General features: G+C 36.8%; 3 protein-coding genes and 1 long non-coding RNA gene across 4 annotated transcripts; 2 read left to right on the forward strand and 2 right to left on the reverse strand.

Annotated features, from left to right (window-relative positions):
- Positions 1-278: 278 nt before the first annotated feature.
- Positions 279-3,584, forward strand: LOC148298892 (uncharacterized). Its single transcript, XM_088276553.1, is given in 2 exon segments — positions 279-1,092; positions 1,095-3,584. Coding segments are annotated over 2 exon segments (897 nt in total). The 3' UTR covers positions 1,178-3,584.
- A 1,972-nt stretch (positions 3,585-5,556) lies between these two features.
- On the forward strand, positions 5,557-6,695 carry LOC148298893 (uncharacterized). The gene is made up of 2 exons (XR_015839138.1): positions 5,557-5,919; positions 6,015-6,695. It is a non-coding gene; the product is annotated as an uncharacterized LOC148298893 (long non-coding RNA).
- A 3,380-nt stretch (positions 6,696-10,075) lies between these two features.
- On the reverse strand, positions 10,076-11,693 carry LOC148298894 (uncharacterized). The gene is made up of 3 exons (XM_088276554.1): positions 11,612-11,693; positions 11,252-11,534; positions 10,076-11,182 (listed from the first exon to the last, which is right to left on the reverse strand). The coding sequence occupies exons 2-3, from the start codon at positions 11,311-11,313 to the stop codon at positions 10,546-10,548; spliced, it is 699 nt and encodes a 232-aa protein (XP_088132680.1). The 5' UTR covers positions 11,314-11,534; positions 11,612-11,693; the 3' UTR covers positions 10,076-10,545.
- Positions 11,694-12,454: 761 nt separating this feature from the next.
- LOC148298895 (uncharacterized) lies at positions 12,455-12,694 on the reverse strand. The gene has a single exon (XM_088276556.1). The coding sequence runs from the start codon at positions 12,692-12,694 to the stop codon at positions 12,455-12,457; it is 240 nt and encodes a 79-aa protein (XP_088132682.1).
- Between the last annotated feature and the right edge of the window lie 4,180 nt (positions 12,695-16,874).

Below are 16,874 nucleotides of genomic sequence, written 5' to 3' on the forward strand. Positions count from 1 at the left end.
AGTGCGGCGATGAGGAAAATAGGAAAACTTTCCCAGATGTCCTGGATGAATAACATGCGGAGCCATTCATAAGCAAAGATTTCTTTCTACTCGGGAAAAGCTATACCACCATCAAGTTTTACCCAGACTTCAAGAGGTTTGGTATGGAGCAGTTCGAGGACAACACCCTGAAGCTGCTCAAGAAAAGAGTGTTTGACATGGCTGGCATCTTACCCAAACTGAAAGTGTCACTTAACCTTTCGTAAATCAGAATCAGCAGTTTCTCTAACTACGTGGATATGTATTTAAAGGAACCAGGAGACGATGCCAACAGTGTACTAAAGATTTTCGACAAGAACGTGAACAACGCCAGATGGGAAGTCCTCTTCTCACTCTCCGATGGTGAATTTAGACAAGTGAGCTTCGTCAACGGGATCTGTACCACGAAAGGAGGCACTCACGTAAATTACATTACAGACCAACTTGTGGAGAAAGTGCAGGAAATGATCACAAAGAAAGCCAAGAAAGACTAACTGCAGATCAAGCCTCACCAGATCAAAGCCAAGCTTTGGGTTTTTATTAACTGTTTGGTGGATAACCCTGCTTTTGATTCACAGACGAAAGAGAACATGACCACCAAGATGGCCAATTTTGGGTCCGAATGCATTCTCAGCGAGAAGATAATTAAGGAAATCAGATAAAGCAAAGTGGTATAACAGCTCATAGAGGAAGCAAAAGCCAGAGAAAGGACAAAGTTGTCTAAAGCCATCGGAGGCAAAAAGACTAGCAAAATTATAGGAGTCGACAAACTGGAGGACGCTAACGAAGCGGGCAAGAAAAACTCTGACAAGTGTACACTCATACTTACTGAAGGCGACAGCGCCAAATCATTGGCGGTGGCGGGGCTGTCTGTGGTCGGCAGGGACTACTACGGCGTGTTTCCACTCAAGGGAAAGCTTCTGAACGTCAGAGAGGCGAGTAACAAGTCTCTGCTGGATAACCAAGAAATCCAAAACGTTATGAAGATTATGGGACTTCAGATTGGACAATAATATCTCGATATTAAAAGGCTAAGATACGGAAGCATCATGATAATGGCTGACCAGGATATCGACGCTCCCACATCAAAGGGCTGGTTATAAACTTCATCCACTTTTTCTGGCCCAGCCTCTTCAGGCAACGAGGCTTCTTGAAATAGTTCATCACCCCATTGCTTAAAGCAACTAAAGGCAGTGAGGTCAAATCATTCTACATTATTCAAGATTTCAAGAACTGGGCAGACACTATCCAAGACCTTAAAACCTGGAAAATTAAATATTACAAAGGGCTTGGGACAAGCACTGATAAATAAGCCCAATAGTATTTTGAGAATATCAGAAAAACAGACTTGAGTTCGTTTATCAAGATTAGGAGGACGACAAAGTCATCGACCTTGTGTTCAATAAATCGAAGGCGGAAGACCGGAAAAGATGGTTGGATACTTACAATCCCAACAATACTTTTGTGTACAATCGACAATACATTCGTTACAAGGAGTTTATAGATATGGAGTTTATCCACTTCTCCCATACCGACAACAATAGATCAATTTGTTCGGTCATGGACGGTTTGAAACCAGGTACTCGAAAAGTGTTATTCGGTTGCTTTAAAAGAAACCTCAAGGAAGAAGTGAAAGTCGCTCAGCTAGCTGGTTATATTTCAGAAAACAGTATGTACCATCATGGAGAGGTTTCGCTAACAGGAACTATTGTGGGGATGGCCCAGAACTTCGTTGGTTCTAACAATATCAACCTTTTAGTCCCGGCGGGACAGTTCGGCACTCGAGCCGAGGGAGGTAAAAACTCTGCTTCACCAAGATACATATTCACCAAGCTCAGCAAGATCACGAGATTCATCTTCAAGGAGGCTGACGACCATATTCTCAACTATTTAGAAGATGATGGACAGAAAGTTGAGCCTGAATTCTATCTACCGATCATCCCAATGGCGCTGGTGAACGGATGCGCTGGCATTGGGTCAGGCTGGAGTACCAATATTCCAAACTTCTGCCCTCGAGACCTTTGCGACCTCATCCTGAGTAAACTTGACGGCAAGGAAAGCGAGAGGGCACTGCATCCGTGGTACAAGAATTTTGAGGGCACGATTCAACCAAAAAAACGAGACATGCTATTCGAACTCAGGCAATATTTAACTGGAAGAGGGTTCAAGCAAAATACACATTACCGAGCTGCCCATAGGCAAGTGGACCAAGGACTATAAAAAGTTTTTGGAGAAAAAGCTCGAAGACTAGGAAATTTCTGACATCAGAGAACTACACACAAACACTAGAGTGCACTTTGAAATCACAATCGATGAGGATCGGCTGAAAAAAATCTAAGAGCGACTACATAAAGAATTCAATATGTCCTCCCAGATTGCAATCAGTAACATGGTTGCATTCACTCCTGAAGGAAGACTGAGAAAATACATTAGTCCACTTTCGATCGTGTAAGAATACTTCAATGAGAGGATCAAATACTACGGGAAGCGAAAGGCCTATATGATCTCAAAGTTGCAAAGGGACCTCTAGATTCTCGATATGAAAACTAGATTTATATTAGAAGTCGTAGAAGGCAAGTTGAAAGTGACAAATATCAAGAAGAAGGAAATCTGCCAAAAACTATCTGACACTGGTTACACTCGTTTTAGCCAACTCACTAAGATCCAGAGCACAAAATCATTTGGAGGAGAAAAAAAAAATAAAAACGAAGAAGCAGGAGGAGGAGCAGGAGGAGACTCGGATGACGAGGCCGCCAATGCCACTGGAATATAATCAGACTACAACTATCTCCTATCGATGAAGATTTGGTCGTTGACTTTCTAAAAGGTGGAAGAGTTTAAAAGGAACCTGCAGGCAAAGAAACAATAATTAAAAATCCTCTAAGCAACGACTGAGGAAAGCATGTGGAGAGACGATATAAAATAGTTTAGGGAAGCCTTAGACGAAATCGAAGCCAAAGAAAAAGCCAACGAAGACAAAAAGGCGATGGACGACAAAGGCAAGAAAAAGAGAAAGAAAGTCACCAAAGTAGTGGAGACATCTGATTCTGATAATGATACCGCAGTCGCCAAAAAACCCAGAAAGAAGAAGCAAAGTGGTTCATCCGACGAGGACGAGCTCAAAGGACCAAAATCTGATAAAAAAAGCATTGAGGGGACTGATTAAAAATAGAAAGTCAAAAACACAGGCGGCTAGAAAAAGAAAGGACGAAAAAAACAGGAAAAGGAAAGTGACTTATTTGAGCCTCCCGACAAAAGTGTCTTCAAAAGAGAATCGACAGACGACGACGGACCAGTCGATCGAGTGAGGAGGGTTGTGAGACCGAAGCTGGTCGGATTATCAGATATCGACAAGGATGAAAGCGACAGCGATATGATGCATGTGAGAGAAATCAGAGGGGCTAGAAAGAAAACTCCGATTTATGAAGATGATGAATGATTAGAGATGTAGTTTTATAGAAATAAATGAAGCAATGTGAAAATGGTCAGCTTTCTAAACAATATATTAAATTTGATTAGCAAGAGAGTTACACAAAAAAATTAAATTAAAAATCGTTAATCTCGGATATATTATTTAATTGAATTTTATTTTCTATCCTGTGTTTCTAATTATGAATTTGGCAGATTATATTTTTTTAGATTAACTGATATTTTTTAATTAAGTTGTATTGTTATGTATATTTTAGATTAAAAAATATAATAATTATTTGGATATAGAGAAACTTATAACGGAGTTTGGATTGTCCTTGAAAAAAAAATAATGACAAGATACAATAAAGACGAGCTGACTCTTCTTAAATAGTATGTCAAGTCACTCGAATCAGAAATCTAGACAAAAAATAAAGAGAGAAATACCCTCGAAAAACAGCTCGACAATTTACTCAATTAAAATAATCTACTCAGATCACAAAAATACTCCAACGATATTAACAAAATCATCGCCGAAAAAGACAGCCAGATTTTGATCTTAAAGAGGTAATTGGCATAAGCCCAAAGTCAGCTACTAATGAAGAATCCTTCGACAGACAAAAAAGAACTTGAAAGAGTCATTGAAGAATCAGCAAAGGGGAACCTCGAGCTTTTCCAGAAAATTCAAGAAATCGAAGGTCTTAAAGCTGAACACATCAGTTTACGTTCGGCGTGGTAAATTGAAAAAGCGAGTCTGAAGAGCGAGGTTTCTTGTTTGAAAATATTAACAGCTACAAAAACGACTTTACCCACAGGATCTTCGAACGGATAAATAATCACAATCGTAAACAAAGAAGAAACAAAACTTCGACAGATAGGTAGATAAGTTGGTGAATACAGAATCGCGAAACATTAATGTAGTGATATGACCAAACACACGCACATTTGCTCGGAAGAACTTACTAATCTTGAAAATACGTTTGCTGGCAAGATTGATCTTATACACTCTGATTTCGAAAAGTAAAGGAATAACTACCGAGATCAAATCTCACAGCTTTCGCAAAGCCTTTTGTTAAAAGACCAAACAATCGCAGATTTTCAAAAACTGATCAAGGAGTCAGAAAAGACTGCTATTCTTGCGCAAACCAATTTTACCAAGACTGAAGAATTCTTGCATTCAAATCGTGATAAAAAATAGATCAGCCCAGACATTCTGTTGCTGTCGAGTGAGATAGAGCGTTTAACACATATTGAACAGAGAGCAAAAACATTAGAACTCAATGCCGAGACTTCTAAATTCTAAGTTGCTGGTCTAATAACCGCCAATCAGCGGCTGGGAAACGAAGTGACACTGCTTCGATCAGCAATGCAGAATGTCCAAAACTAAAGATCTCAACTTATCGCACTGTCCGAAATCAACAAGGAGCTTGAACGGAGAATTATGATACTCTAGGGTTCGAACCATAACCTCAGCTAAGAACTTCGAAAAAATATCATGAATGCCAGCGCCACTTCGAGACTACATGAAGAGAGAACGAATAGTATTGATCGACACCAGAATCCCCGTAATATCCAAATAATCTCAAGTCCAATTCAATCTAAGACATAAAGTAAAAGATTGCTGGTCCAGTCGGCTATTGTTCCCCCACACCAACAGAAATTTAAGAGTCTACATAAATTAATCTAGCCACCCAATTTCGAAGGGTTTGGGACGACTGCAAGCACCTTTCGCGACCTCAAAAGGGAAAGGGGACCAACGAATGTTTTGATAGCCAAAAGATAAAATGTGGTGGACAAACAAAAGTGGACTAATCTACAACAACGAATCAATGACTTGAGATTCTAAAACTAGTAGTTGAAACAGAGCTTGAGTTTCAGCAGATGCTGATTCAATTTTTTATAAAGTATATACTAAGGAGTAATATCACTTAACTAAATATTTAACATAAACAATTCCCTAAAACCACATTATCTACTTACCAATTACTTTTTAAACTATTCATAATCCAAATCAACAAAAAAAATGTGAATCTAATATTAAACATTGACAAATAAATACATAAATATTAATACATCAATACATTTTCATAATATATTAACCAAATAGATTAATATAATATACATGTTTTTTGTTAAACGACTCCATTCAGAGAAGCTTCTCTCCAAGCTACTGACCACGAACTTCGCAACAGCTAATTACGCAATAAAATACACGAGGGATTCGCTCCTTCGCTAAAACATTGATGTCGAGCAAGTGAAGAGAGAAAATGCGCAGAAATAGGCAGAACGACATATTAACTATATTAACTCGCTCAAGTCGAATGACAGCAATCCTGCCAACTTTCTCAAAGTCAAAGTCAACCATCACCTCCTCAAAGGATACAAGCCGAGTCCGCCTGCAATCACAGAACCATATATACTCAAGCCAACGCCAAAACAGCCGCGAGAGTTTGTAAGTGCAATCAGAAAATATATGAAGACATCGCTTACAAAGTAAAACCATATTCTCTTTTTATTTAAAATACAAAAAATATTAAATTTTCATAATGAATCAAATCTTACAAAAAATTATAAAAATACGTATTCAGAATGAGAATTGCTTTGGGTGGACTGAAGAAGATGTACTTAGGTGACGCAATCCAGATTCTGTCGAACTCGAGAAAGAAGGTCGGTAAATAAATGCTCAAGACTTTTATAAACGTTATGGAGCACGCCAAGGTGAAAGGACTCGAGCCTTATCGACTGTACATTCACGGAATAATTATGGGCAAGACCCGCAGGTACAAAGGGCTCCGCTATCACGCTCGGGGAAAAAGTGGACGTGAGACAACAGATATCTGCCAGGCCAAAGTTATCGTCTACGAGAAACCCGAAGGATAGTTTTTCGAGGAGATGGCCTACGGAAAGATTCCAATGGCTCTGCGGAATGAGATCAAGGCGACTGTGACCGACAACTATGAAGCTTTGAAGAAGTTTAAATATGTACTCACCAGCAAGGGGAGCCAGCAGCTAAGGATGCTGATCCGAAGAAGGACTTAGTTGAAGAGGCAGGAAAATGAGAAAGCAGGTATTTTCCTACCAAAGAAAGTGGTTATAGGCGAGATAATTAAAGGAGAGGCCGACAAATTGAAGGCTAGTTTTGATGAGCTCAAGGCAAAGAGCAGCACACTAGAAGCAAGAGAACTCGTGTTCAAGAAAAATACTGAAAACAAATGATATATAGAAATAATTTATTTTTATTTCATTCCTAATACCAGCATATCTTCTTAGAAAAACTACAAGTTTTATATCGATTATTTCAGGAATCACTTAAAAAAGATTTGGCCAAACCGACAAGAAATAATAACTTTCAAATCAATACATTACTTAGGCATCCAAAGAGACAATATGTAAATTATCTAAAGAAATCTACATAAAAATCATTTTTTATTTGGTTCTCATAATTCTGGTAATTGGAACTTATAACGAAACTCTATCGAGTGATTGTGCCTTAAATTGCTTCCATTAGAGTTTAATTAGAAATTTAAGTTATTTACACTTCCTACTTTAAGTCTTCTAATCTTTTGACCGCGGGGAGAAGCTTCGGTTAACCAGCGGGCAACCAGATGTTGTCCTTCCCTTGGTGACTCCCCAACTTTCTCTAGTGATTTATTATTGAGTCCTTCTTGGACTGCGAGAGTTTGGGGTCTCTGTCGACTTTCCTGAGGTAATACGCAACTGTTGTTGTGCATCCTAGTCCCTGGTACGAGTAGATTGCTTTTGAGTAAGATCTGCGGGAGCTTAATAGGAGATAATATGGTGGATTTACTCTTTTGTTTGATCTAGGTTTATTGTCTGATTTTCGCTGTTTTATTACCTTGCTATTTTCTTTCCATCTCACTCGAGTCGTTGCTTTGGAAACGCTAAGAATTTGTAATAAATACGGGTATATTGTAATTTTGTTGATAGTATATCTTTTTTGATTGGGTATTAATACGATATTTGATCCTGATTGTTCTTTATGTTATCTCAACTGTTCCAAAATCTTGCTTTCGTAGTGTGCCAGCTTGATCCTTTGGAGATGTTTCGACACCAAACTATCTATCCGATAAGTACGGACCTCTCTCGATTTTAAGAATACATTTGACGGCGATCTGTCATGAATAATAGCGTGGTTCCCTTGAAGGGAGGGTACGTTTCCATTGATGAAGTCTTTGACGATATTGTGGATTTTTCGATTTGATGGGTTCAGGATTATGTTGGATTGGATTCGTTATTAATGGGTGAGTGCATCGACATTTCTGTGCATATAAACATATTATTATTATGTTACATATATTACAATATTTTATCAGAAACGATGTCCATCCAACATTTATTAAAATTAAAGGGACGAAGCACTATAATTTGTAACTAAAGTAATTCAAGTATTTTTTATTTTGGAAATAAATCGTTTAATTGTTAGTGATCATTAATCAAAGACAAGAATATCTGTTGATAGGATATATAAAAGATTTGTATTCAATACTTGTAAAAAGCATTATTTTTGCTGAGACAGTGTGTAAAATCTCTACATATACACAAACATCATTATAAATAAACATCAATAAATAACTTTAAAAAAATATTGAGCTCGAGACTAAAACATAGTGTTTAAATATACAGTTAATTTAAATATAAAAACATACATAACAATAAAAATATAGTAAATAAAGCCATACAAAATAATTTATCTTGTCATTCGACACTTATCTATGCTTTAAACTGCGGGCGAAATTGTTATTCCCTAATAGATTGCCCTTGTCTCGTACCTGGTAAGTCAAAGGATTGCGGAGGACAATTTTCTCGCACAGTTGTTGCTATCTTCAATGGTTGAAATCTTAACCAACAAACTTATCGGGATCAAAGATGTGATAGACTCGGAACCATCATTTGACAAAGAAAAAAAAGATTCCGTCGACATGACCCTCTCACTCCTGCCCAATATTAAGAATGTCTACCCAAACTTCTTGCTCTTTGGTCAAGCTCAGAGGATTAACAAACAATAGGAATACACAAAAGAGATTTACCACGGAAAATTACATCTATAAGAGGAAATGGCCCTGCTTCATTACTTGCACATTAACCAGCTCGCCTAGTAACCGATTGGTTCTCAACTCTACGATTCTTTCAAATATAACTTGCTAAATAATCTGAAGCAGCATTACCGGGACGCAACCGAATATTATCGAGACATAAAAAAATCAATTTTGCCTACCTTCTATGAAATTTATAAATATGAGTATACCATCAATGTATTGGAGAATCTTGACAGCCGACAGCCTGAGATTATTTTGTTTTCCTCAGGACGCAGTAATTTCAACATATAGATACATTGTTAGTTTTACAAAAATACTATTGCCAAGATCAAGCTAGAATAGGAGCAATAAGATGAAAACCTTTATGGCAAAAAGGTAGGGGTCGAGTGGCTCGATGTCAACAGAGTCTTTGAAAAAGTGAACAACTCTCCAAAGTAAATCTACGGGATTTTGAAAAACAAAACCAAAAAATGACTTAACTAAAGCACATGTGGGCACTAGCTTGAGGTTGATATAATTTAATAAGTGCATGGATAGAGTATTATTAAATTTAATAAATATATTAATTCTTCAATTTGACAGATGGTTAAACCAATATAATAAAGTTTTTTCTAAGGCAGACTGCGCGATGGACAATATTAATTTCTCCATTCTATTTCCTTATTGTTTTAAAGTCTCTCTCTCAATTTTTTTCAAACATCGCAGATATTTAATGAAATTGAATGTTCTGATTTCCATATGAATGTTCGTTATGTTTTTGTGGGATAAATTATCTTATTTATTTACATATTTCTTTATTAAACACAATGAGTACTATTTTTCCACCAATAATAAATGAGAAAATACTTACAGATAAAAAAAGGTTTCCACTGAACTAAATTCCTAGAATTAACTAGCTATGTATGTATACATGTTATTTTTAATTCAAAGAGCATGACCATAATAAAAAAACATATACTAAACCGAAATAAAATAACAATAACCAAGAGTATTTTGCCATATTATCTTTTAAATTAATTTAAATCAAAATGGTGCAGAGTCCCGATACTGTATATATAGAAATCCATCTGTCGACTTCCTTTGGGTATACAGAGTCAGCAAGTCAGTAGAAAAGGTCATCAGTTGAGAGTCATTAAACATAAATAGTGATTCTGCCGGCCCAAGACCTAGTTCTTTGCGAAGATATCCATACAGTACCCCTGCCTCCTGATTGTCTACGAGTATCGATTTGAAAATAGGTTGATATCTGTTCTCGGAGGAGGGCTCGATTCTTACAGGGATCGGGGAGTGCATGCTATTACCTTTATCTTTGAGAATTCGGTCACAGAGAAGCTTTCGTTCCTCAACAGTCGGAATACGTTATCTCAACCATCCGTTGACTTGGTTGGGTTACATTATTTAGGAGACTCAATAAACAAAAGATGAAATTTTTATTATGATTATGTATTACTATTTTTTATATTTTCATTAATTTATATATTGTAATTATCGAAGTATAATCGATGATTATGAAGCGAAACAAAAAATGTGTAATGATTGTGTATGGCTTCTAACTTTAAATCGATATAAATCTATAATTAAACATATATATGTGTCGTAAAAATTAGTGACGTTTATAAATTCATTCTGTATTAGTGGGGACTAAAGGATCGAAACCCAATTCCTCCACCGGAATCACGAACTCGGACAACTTCCCTTCATATGCCTTTACCATGTGGGAATGGGCCTTTCTAATCTGTTGGAGCTGGCTTTGAAGCTCCGTGATCAAGTCATTCTTCACCATCTCCACCTTGTCGATGGTCTCGGCCAGTCTAGGCTCGATGTGTGCCGCCTTGAGCACCTCATCCAGCTGGAGCTTTTTGATCTCGAGCTCTTCCTGGATTGCACCCACCTTCTTCTCAAGAATGAGGTTGTTTAGGCCCGATTTCTGGTGAATGGAGTAGACGGAGTTGTTGAACACCTCGTATAATCTATTCTTCTCCTTTTATTTGTATTTGTAGCTCTGCAGCTCCACTTCGTACTTGTATTCCAAATCACGGAACGTTTTTTCGGCCTTGTCGATCTAGGTCTTCAGTGCATCTTTTTCCCTAGTTATTTGGGCCTGCTTTTTGAGGTCATCTTCCAACTTCCGGATCTCTACCTCTAAGGCTTTATAAGGCTCGTTCAGATCCTTCTTTTCGCGCTCGATTTGTTGTTGCAGTTTCTTGTCGTTATCCACAATCTCCTGCAACTCATTAATCTCATTCTTGAGCTGCTTTATTAGATCTAAGTTGGTGGCCGTAATCTCAGTGTAGTAGGTCTTAATATCTGAATATTTTTTGGTGTGCTCAGCTACCAATTTCTTGATCTTGTCGTCCTTTTTTTCCTCCAAGTTTTTGATGACTTGCATGCGGTAGTCCTCCATCTCGTTCCTGAGCTTCTGCATTTTGAGATCGTATTTCTTCTTCAGGTCATTGGCCTGTCGTTCGAACTCCTGCCGCAATTCTGTGCGCCGTCTGTCATGTTCGGCCATGAGTGCGAAGATGTAGTCATCGTTAGATAGCTCCTGCTCATTGAGAGTTACATGGAGTGCTCGCAGGTCTGTCTTCAACTCCCTTTCCTTGATGCGGTGCTCCTGCTCGAGCTGGTTCAATGTAATCTCCACGTCCTTTCGTAGTTCGCTCACTTTGTCTTGTCCTTCGAACATTAAGTGTTTTATTCTATAGATATAAAAAAGTGAAACGATTGGGGAAAATAAAGCAGTAAAATATGAAGAGTTTTGTGCATACTTTTTCTTGTAGACATCAAGAGTGACTACATGGGTCTCTTTGAGATCCTCGATCTCTCGCATCTTATTAATGAGTTCGCTCTTCCGATCCTCTACTTCCTTCTTGGCGATGATCCAGTTGTAGTTGATCTTCTCTCTCTCCTGCTGGTAGAAGCCGATAAGCTTCTATTCTTCTTCCATGCTTTTCTTCACTTGTCGGAGCTCCTGCCGCATGGCCAACTTATACTCCTCTGATTCTGTGTCCTTTATATTCTGTGCTTGATTTAAGGCCTACTGTTCCTGTTCTAGAGCAAAATTTAAAAAATAATAAAAATTTGTTTCATGAATGGAGGTGTTTTTTTTTTATGATGATTAAGGATACTTGTGAGCTGGACAACAGGTGGTTTGTTAGCATCTGGTTTTGGAGGTTTCGGTGGCATTTTATCTTTTCAGTTGAAGTGGTATTTTTATATAATATTTTTAAATATAATAATAAACTTAATTCTAAAAAACCAATTGATTTTACGAAGTGTGGAAAAAGATATACTATTATATACAAACACATCTTAGAAAATTTAGTGTATCAAATTTATATTTCTAAATCATGGGACATATGCTATTCGATTATTTTCCTCTTGACCTCTTTCATTTCTGATGCTGTTGTGAGTTGACGCATCTTATCACTCATGATCTCAGCAATCCGGTCCGGCCTCTTGGCTGCTTCAAACTGAAAATTTGTTAAGATTCTTCCCTTGTTTATCTCTTTTTATTTCTTGTCTTGCATTCGTTCCATCTGCTATTTTTTTATCTCCTCGATCTTGTTCAGGTACTCTTGTACGGTCTATCGTTCCGCCTGCAGCTGCTTGATCTCTTCTTGAGGCTTTTTCTTGGCATCCACTTCTTTGTTGTGGGAAGAAGCCCCGCGCCTATAACGGTTGAAGGGTTGCGAATCGTCCCTAGCGCTAGGATTCAGGTTGTATTCAGACTCCTCTATGGCCACTTTTAGGTGATGCAAGTTATCCTTCAAGAATCGGAGATACTCGGTCACATCTTCCCTATTTTCTGAAGGCTTCTTAATGACTTTATCAATCCTCTCCATGAACTTTGACTTGATTTCCTCGTTGCTGATCTCCATAGTGAGTCCTTTCTCGAGCATTTCCTTCTTTCGTTTCAGGTCATCAATTTTCGGAATCTTGCTATTGTTTAGTTCCACCCACCTGTTGATCTAGAGGGATCCCGTTGGTGGCTGCTGGTTGGATACGTTGCTCATCGGCAACTCTTGGGTGTCGTTGGCGGAGTACTGTACTTTGAGATGGATGTTGGTCTGCACCTTGCCCAAAGAATATTTAATTTTCTCCACAGTTCCGAGTATTTCAGCGATGGTGTAATTTTTGCTTTCTCCTGCCATCATGTAGCGCAAGTAACAGCCTTTAATAAGCTCTTCGAAGCGGAGGAGGTTGAGCATATCCTCGAGTTTATTCCTCGTTAACACCAACGAATTCACGTGTTCTTTCAGTCCTGAGTAAGAGATCTCTGGCTCTGGTTGAGGCTTCTCTTCAACTCTGTCCTTGATTTATCCTTCTTATTATTATATGAGCGGGCGTTCTTCAACTAGTGCAGTAGGTTTTGCCTATCATTCATATTTTTTAAATTGAAATTTATGAGGTGAGTTCATTGATGCATTTTAAAATGTTTAGTCATTTTGAAAAAATGAGTTAATGATTATGATGATTTTATTAGTGTTTTGGTACTTTAATTGTGCCTGTCTGGTCTTTGCTCCTCTTGAGTTCTCGCTGCCTCTTCTCCTCCATGTGGTCCTCGGTCATCTGGACGATCTTAATATCCTTCTCGACTGCGGATAGATCGGATCGGTAGCAGATCTTGAGGAGGTCTTCCCTTATTTCCTTGAGTTCCGGGTTGTCGACGATGTCCTTTCGCATGTAGGTGTGTTGCACCTTCTTTTTGGCTTTCTTCTCTCGATATTCATCTTCGTCTCCCATTTTATTATTTAAAAACTTTGTTTTTGAATTAATTACAGTATTATATATTACTTTTATTCATATAAATCTGCATTATCATATTACAACACGAGGTTTAGATAACTATACATACTTATATTAATCTTATTGGAATTTTAGATATTTACATATCTTTATCTATCTAGAAAGATCGCAAATATCACTAGTATTATTGATGTCTTAGAAAGAAGTAAAATGCATTGCCACCATTTGCTTCATTTGAATTTTTTTTGTTGTAATGATTCTCGCAATTGAAGAATGATTTCAAATCCAATAAAGTTATTCTATAACATATAATATGTTTTTGCAAGAATATTTGTCCATCCATAAATTATCATGTCTTCAAATAAAATAAATTAAAATCATCAAATCCATATTTTCGATTGTTTCTGAGGTCGACTTAGAAAAATTGCATTCCGGATAAAAGCTGGTTAAACTTCTTCATTTTAATGTCAAGGCATGCATTTGACACATAAAATTTATACCTGTAAAAAAATCGAAACAATTAATTTAGTCAATCTCATTTATAGTATTTTTTTTTTTTAGCTTTGGATAAAGTAAAATCCAAGCCTAATAGAAACGTCATTGATTTTGTCGTTTTATATTTTCACAATTAAACGATCATAGTTTATTGAGTCTTCTCTAAACTACAAGTTCAATAAATATAAAAACTAATTGAATAGAACAACTGATACAACCCCCATTGGTTGATTGAAGGTCGTCAGCTAGGCCAGTCACAGTAGGAATATTTAAATTATTATATCATTTTCACCACTTTTAACGGTCTGGAATATCTGTATACACAAAATTGATTACTAAACCTCGATAAAATGTGGATTATAATTAGATGTGAAATAATATTAATTTTCAAAGATATTACAAATAATTATCACTTCCACATTGAAAAATAACTTTATCCAATGTATCCAAACGTAGGCAGGTATGCCAGCAACAACTCTCAGACCATCATCTGCTATAACCCGATGACCAGGATGTGCATTCGGAGGTCTTGTCAGCAAACACCCTTCCTTTGCGCAGATAACCTCTGCCGCCAATGCTTTCACGGCGAAGACTGCCAGGAAGGAAATAACATCTTAAGCATCAACGATGTCCTCATCAACATCAAACAACACCCCAATTTCGAAACAGGCAACAAGTATCGCTCCCCACAAGCCCAGCAGATCGAACAAGACATCGAAAAAATGGAAAAAAACTTGCAGAACCTGAAGGAGAGTTTCCAACGGTATGCCGAGATTTACGATATGGTTGTCATTAACAAGGCGGCAAACGCATTGCTGCAGAGCCAGCCACAATGTGGAAAGTGTTCTGTGAGTTGCGGAATGCTGGGAGAACTGGTTGAATACCTGAAAACAGGTAAATGTGATAACAACTCCAACTACTGGAACTCTAGGACCCTGGATTAGCTGAAGGAAGAAATCCAGAGTAGTAGGGAACCTCTAAAAAAAGGTTTAAATGCTTTGGGTAAAAGTTTTAATGAAGCTGCGAAACCAATTACTGGGTTAATGGGCGAGGGCGAAGTCAGGTCAGTAAATCTTAAGATAACTGAAAGTGTAATTTTGGAAAATCTGTTCCTCGAATAAAGAGATAAAGACATAGTGATCCGGATGAAGGAAATGCTTATGAACGATCGGCGAAAAGAACATTCATATCAGCTTCAGAAATTTATGAAAGAGGGAGATCTGGAAGAACAGGCCAGGAAGTGGCGTGTGTTTATCAGCATGGATCTCCCGAAAGATTGCCTTAAAATGCAGGACTTGGGCATAATTTCCTTGGAGTTTTTGAGTCACATCGATTTCACCCAAATGAAGAGCCTGGATTTAGGTAAATATTATTATTATCATCTGTTCACTTCTTCACTTCTTCTCAGCTAACAATCAAATCATTGACATTTAGGTGCTTCAACACCTAAACCTCCTCGAGCTTCAGACTATAGTGTTAAGTAATTTCCACTCATTCTTCACTTCTTCTTAGGTAACAACAAAATCAGTGAAATTTTGGTTCTCAAACAGCTTAACCTCCCCCAGCTAAAGACTCTGAATTTCGGTAATTCTTTCCATCTCATCACTTTTTCTTAGCTGAAAATCAAATCATTGACATTTCGGTTCTTTAACACCTAAACCTCATCTAGCTACAGACTCTGGTGTTAAGTAATTTCTATAATTTTTCTCTTCTTCTCAGGTAACAACAAAATCAGTGAAATTTCGGTTCTCAAACATCTCAATCTCCCCCATCTTAAGACTTTAGATTTCTGTAATATTAACTTTCTTTTACTTTTCGAAGGGACCAACCAAATCACTGATATTTCAGTACTCCAACACCTAACTCGAGCTGCAGACTCTGATCTTAAGTAATTTTTTTAATCATTTTTCACTTCTTCTCAGGTAAAAACAAAATCAGCGAAATTTCGGTTATCAAACATCTTAACCTTTCCCAGCTGAATACTCTGGATTTTGGTAATTCTACATCTCTTTACTTTTTCTCAGCTGAAAACCAAATCACTGATAATTCGGTGCTGAACGAATTTCGACCGACCCCCAAATTATTGCCCAAGCTGTCCACTCTCAATCTGTGTATAGTCATTGTTGATTCAATGATTTTCATTCACTTTTATTATTTTATACTTTTAGATTCCAATCCGGTATTCGATAAGTCTCCTGTTGCAGGTCTGTCATTTAAAGTTGTGATAAGATGATTAGTTCCGTTTATACGAAATTCAAATATTTACATGATAAGATTTAACGAAGATTGAATTCGATTCATTTATAGAGTATTTCTTTATTTCATATACTGGCTCCGTCATTGGAATTAGAGCCTTATTGTATTTTAATTTTTTCAATATTTTCCTTTTATTAATTCCAATATGTACATGCTAAGCATATTTATACTTGAAATTCTTACCAAAACATCTGTACGTTTTTATATGTTTGATTATTTTTACTTGCAAACTACAACTAACATTGTTGGTTTTCTCATTAAAGGCTATTTTATTTTATTTATGCGCTTATAAAAATAAAATAAACAATTTTAAATCAATTAAAGTCACTCACAGGGAAATGATATATACGTTTTTAGGATACCTATAGTTAAATTCATAATGTATTATGTAAATTTGAATGTTAGAAAATGTGTGTCGACTGAATTATGTTTAAATATTTTTACTATTCTCACTGTTTACGTCTAAACTATAATTTAATGATATACCATAATGTTGGTTGATTCCAAAACCCTTCATGCTGCATTTAATGCCTGAAAATAGACTATCAATGAAGACATCCGATTTATTATATTTGAGATAAAAAAGTAAAGGAAACGAAGAAGATATACAAAAAAAAATATATGTTCTACTAAAAAATATTCAGAAGAACTTTTTAAATACAATTTTGTAGCAACCTGTAAAGTCTAGATACACATAATGATAAAGATCAAATCAAATTCAAACAAAAATATTATTTCACAAACTTGTAATTGTCTAACCAAACAGTATTAATTTTAAAAAATTAGGAATTAAATTAAGGGTGTGGCGAATATCCAAAACATTTGTGTTATAATATATCGATAAAAATCAAATGGGTTTAAAAACATCATTTTCCCACAAACCAACATGAA

Source organism: Brachycentrus maculatus, unplaced genomic scaffold (genome assembly GCF_059751285.1).
Source record: "Brachycentrus maculatus isolate JH-2025_06_01 unplaced genomic scaffold, ASM5975128v1 h1tg001522l, whole genome shotgun sequence".
In the NCBI taxonomy this organism is placed as follows: domain Eukaryota; kingdom Metazoa; phylum Arthropoda; class Insecta; order Trichoptera; family Brachycentridae; genus Brachycentrus; species Brachycentrus maculatus.

Bases quoted from the DNA above. Each gene is read 5' to 3' on its own strand.
- LOC148298894 (XM_088276554.1), bottom strand. From the start codon at position 11,313: ATGCGAGAGATCGAGGATCTCAAAGAGACCCATGTAGTCACTCTTGAT. The intron at 11,183-11,251 runs GTATGCACAAAA...TTATATCTATAG, and splicing joins CTTGATGTCTACAAGAAAAA to AATAAAACACTTAATGTTCG.
- LOC148298895 (XM_088276556.1), bottom strand. From the start codon at position 12,694: ATGCTCAACCTCCTCCGCTTCGAAGAGCTTATTAAAGGCTGTTACTTG.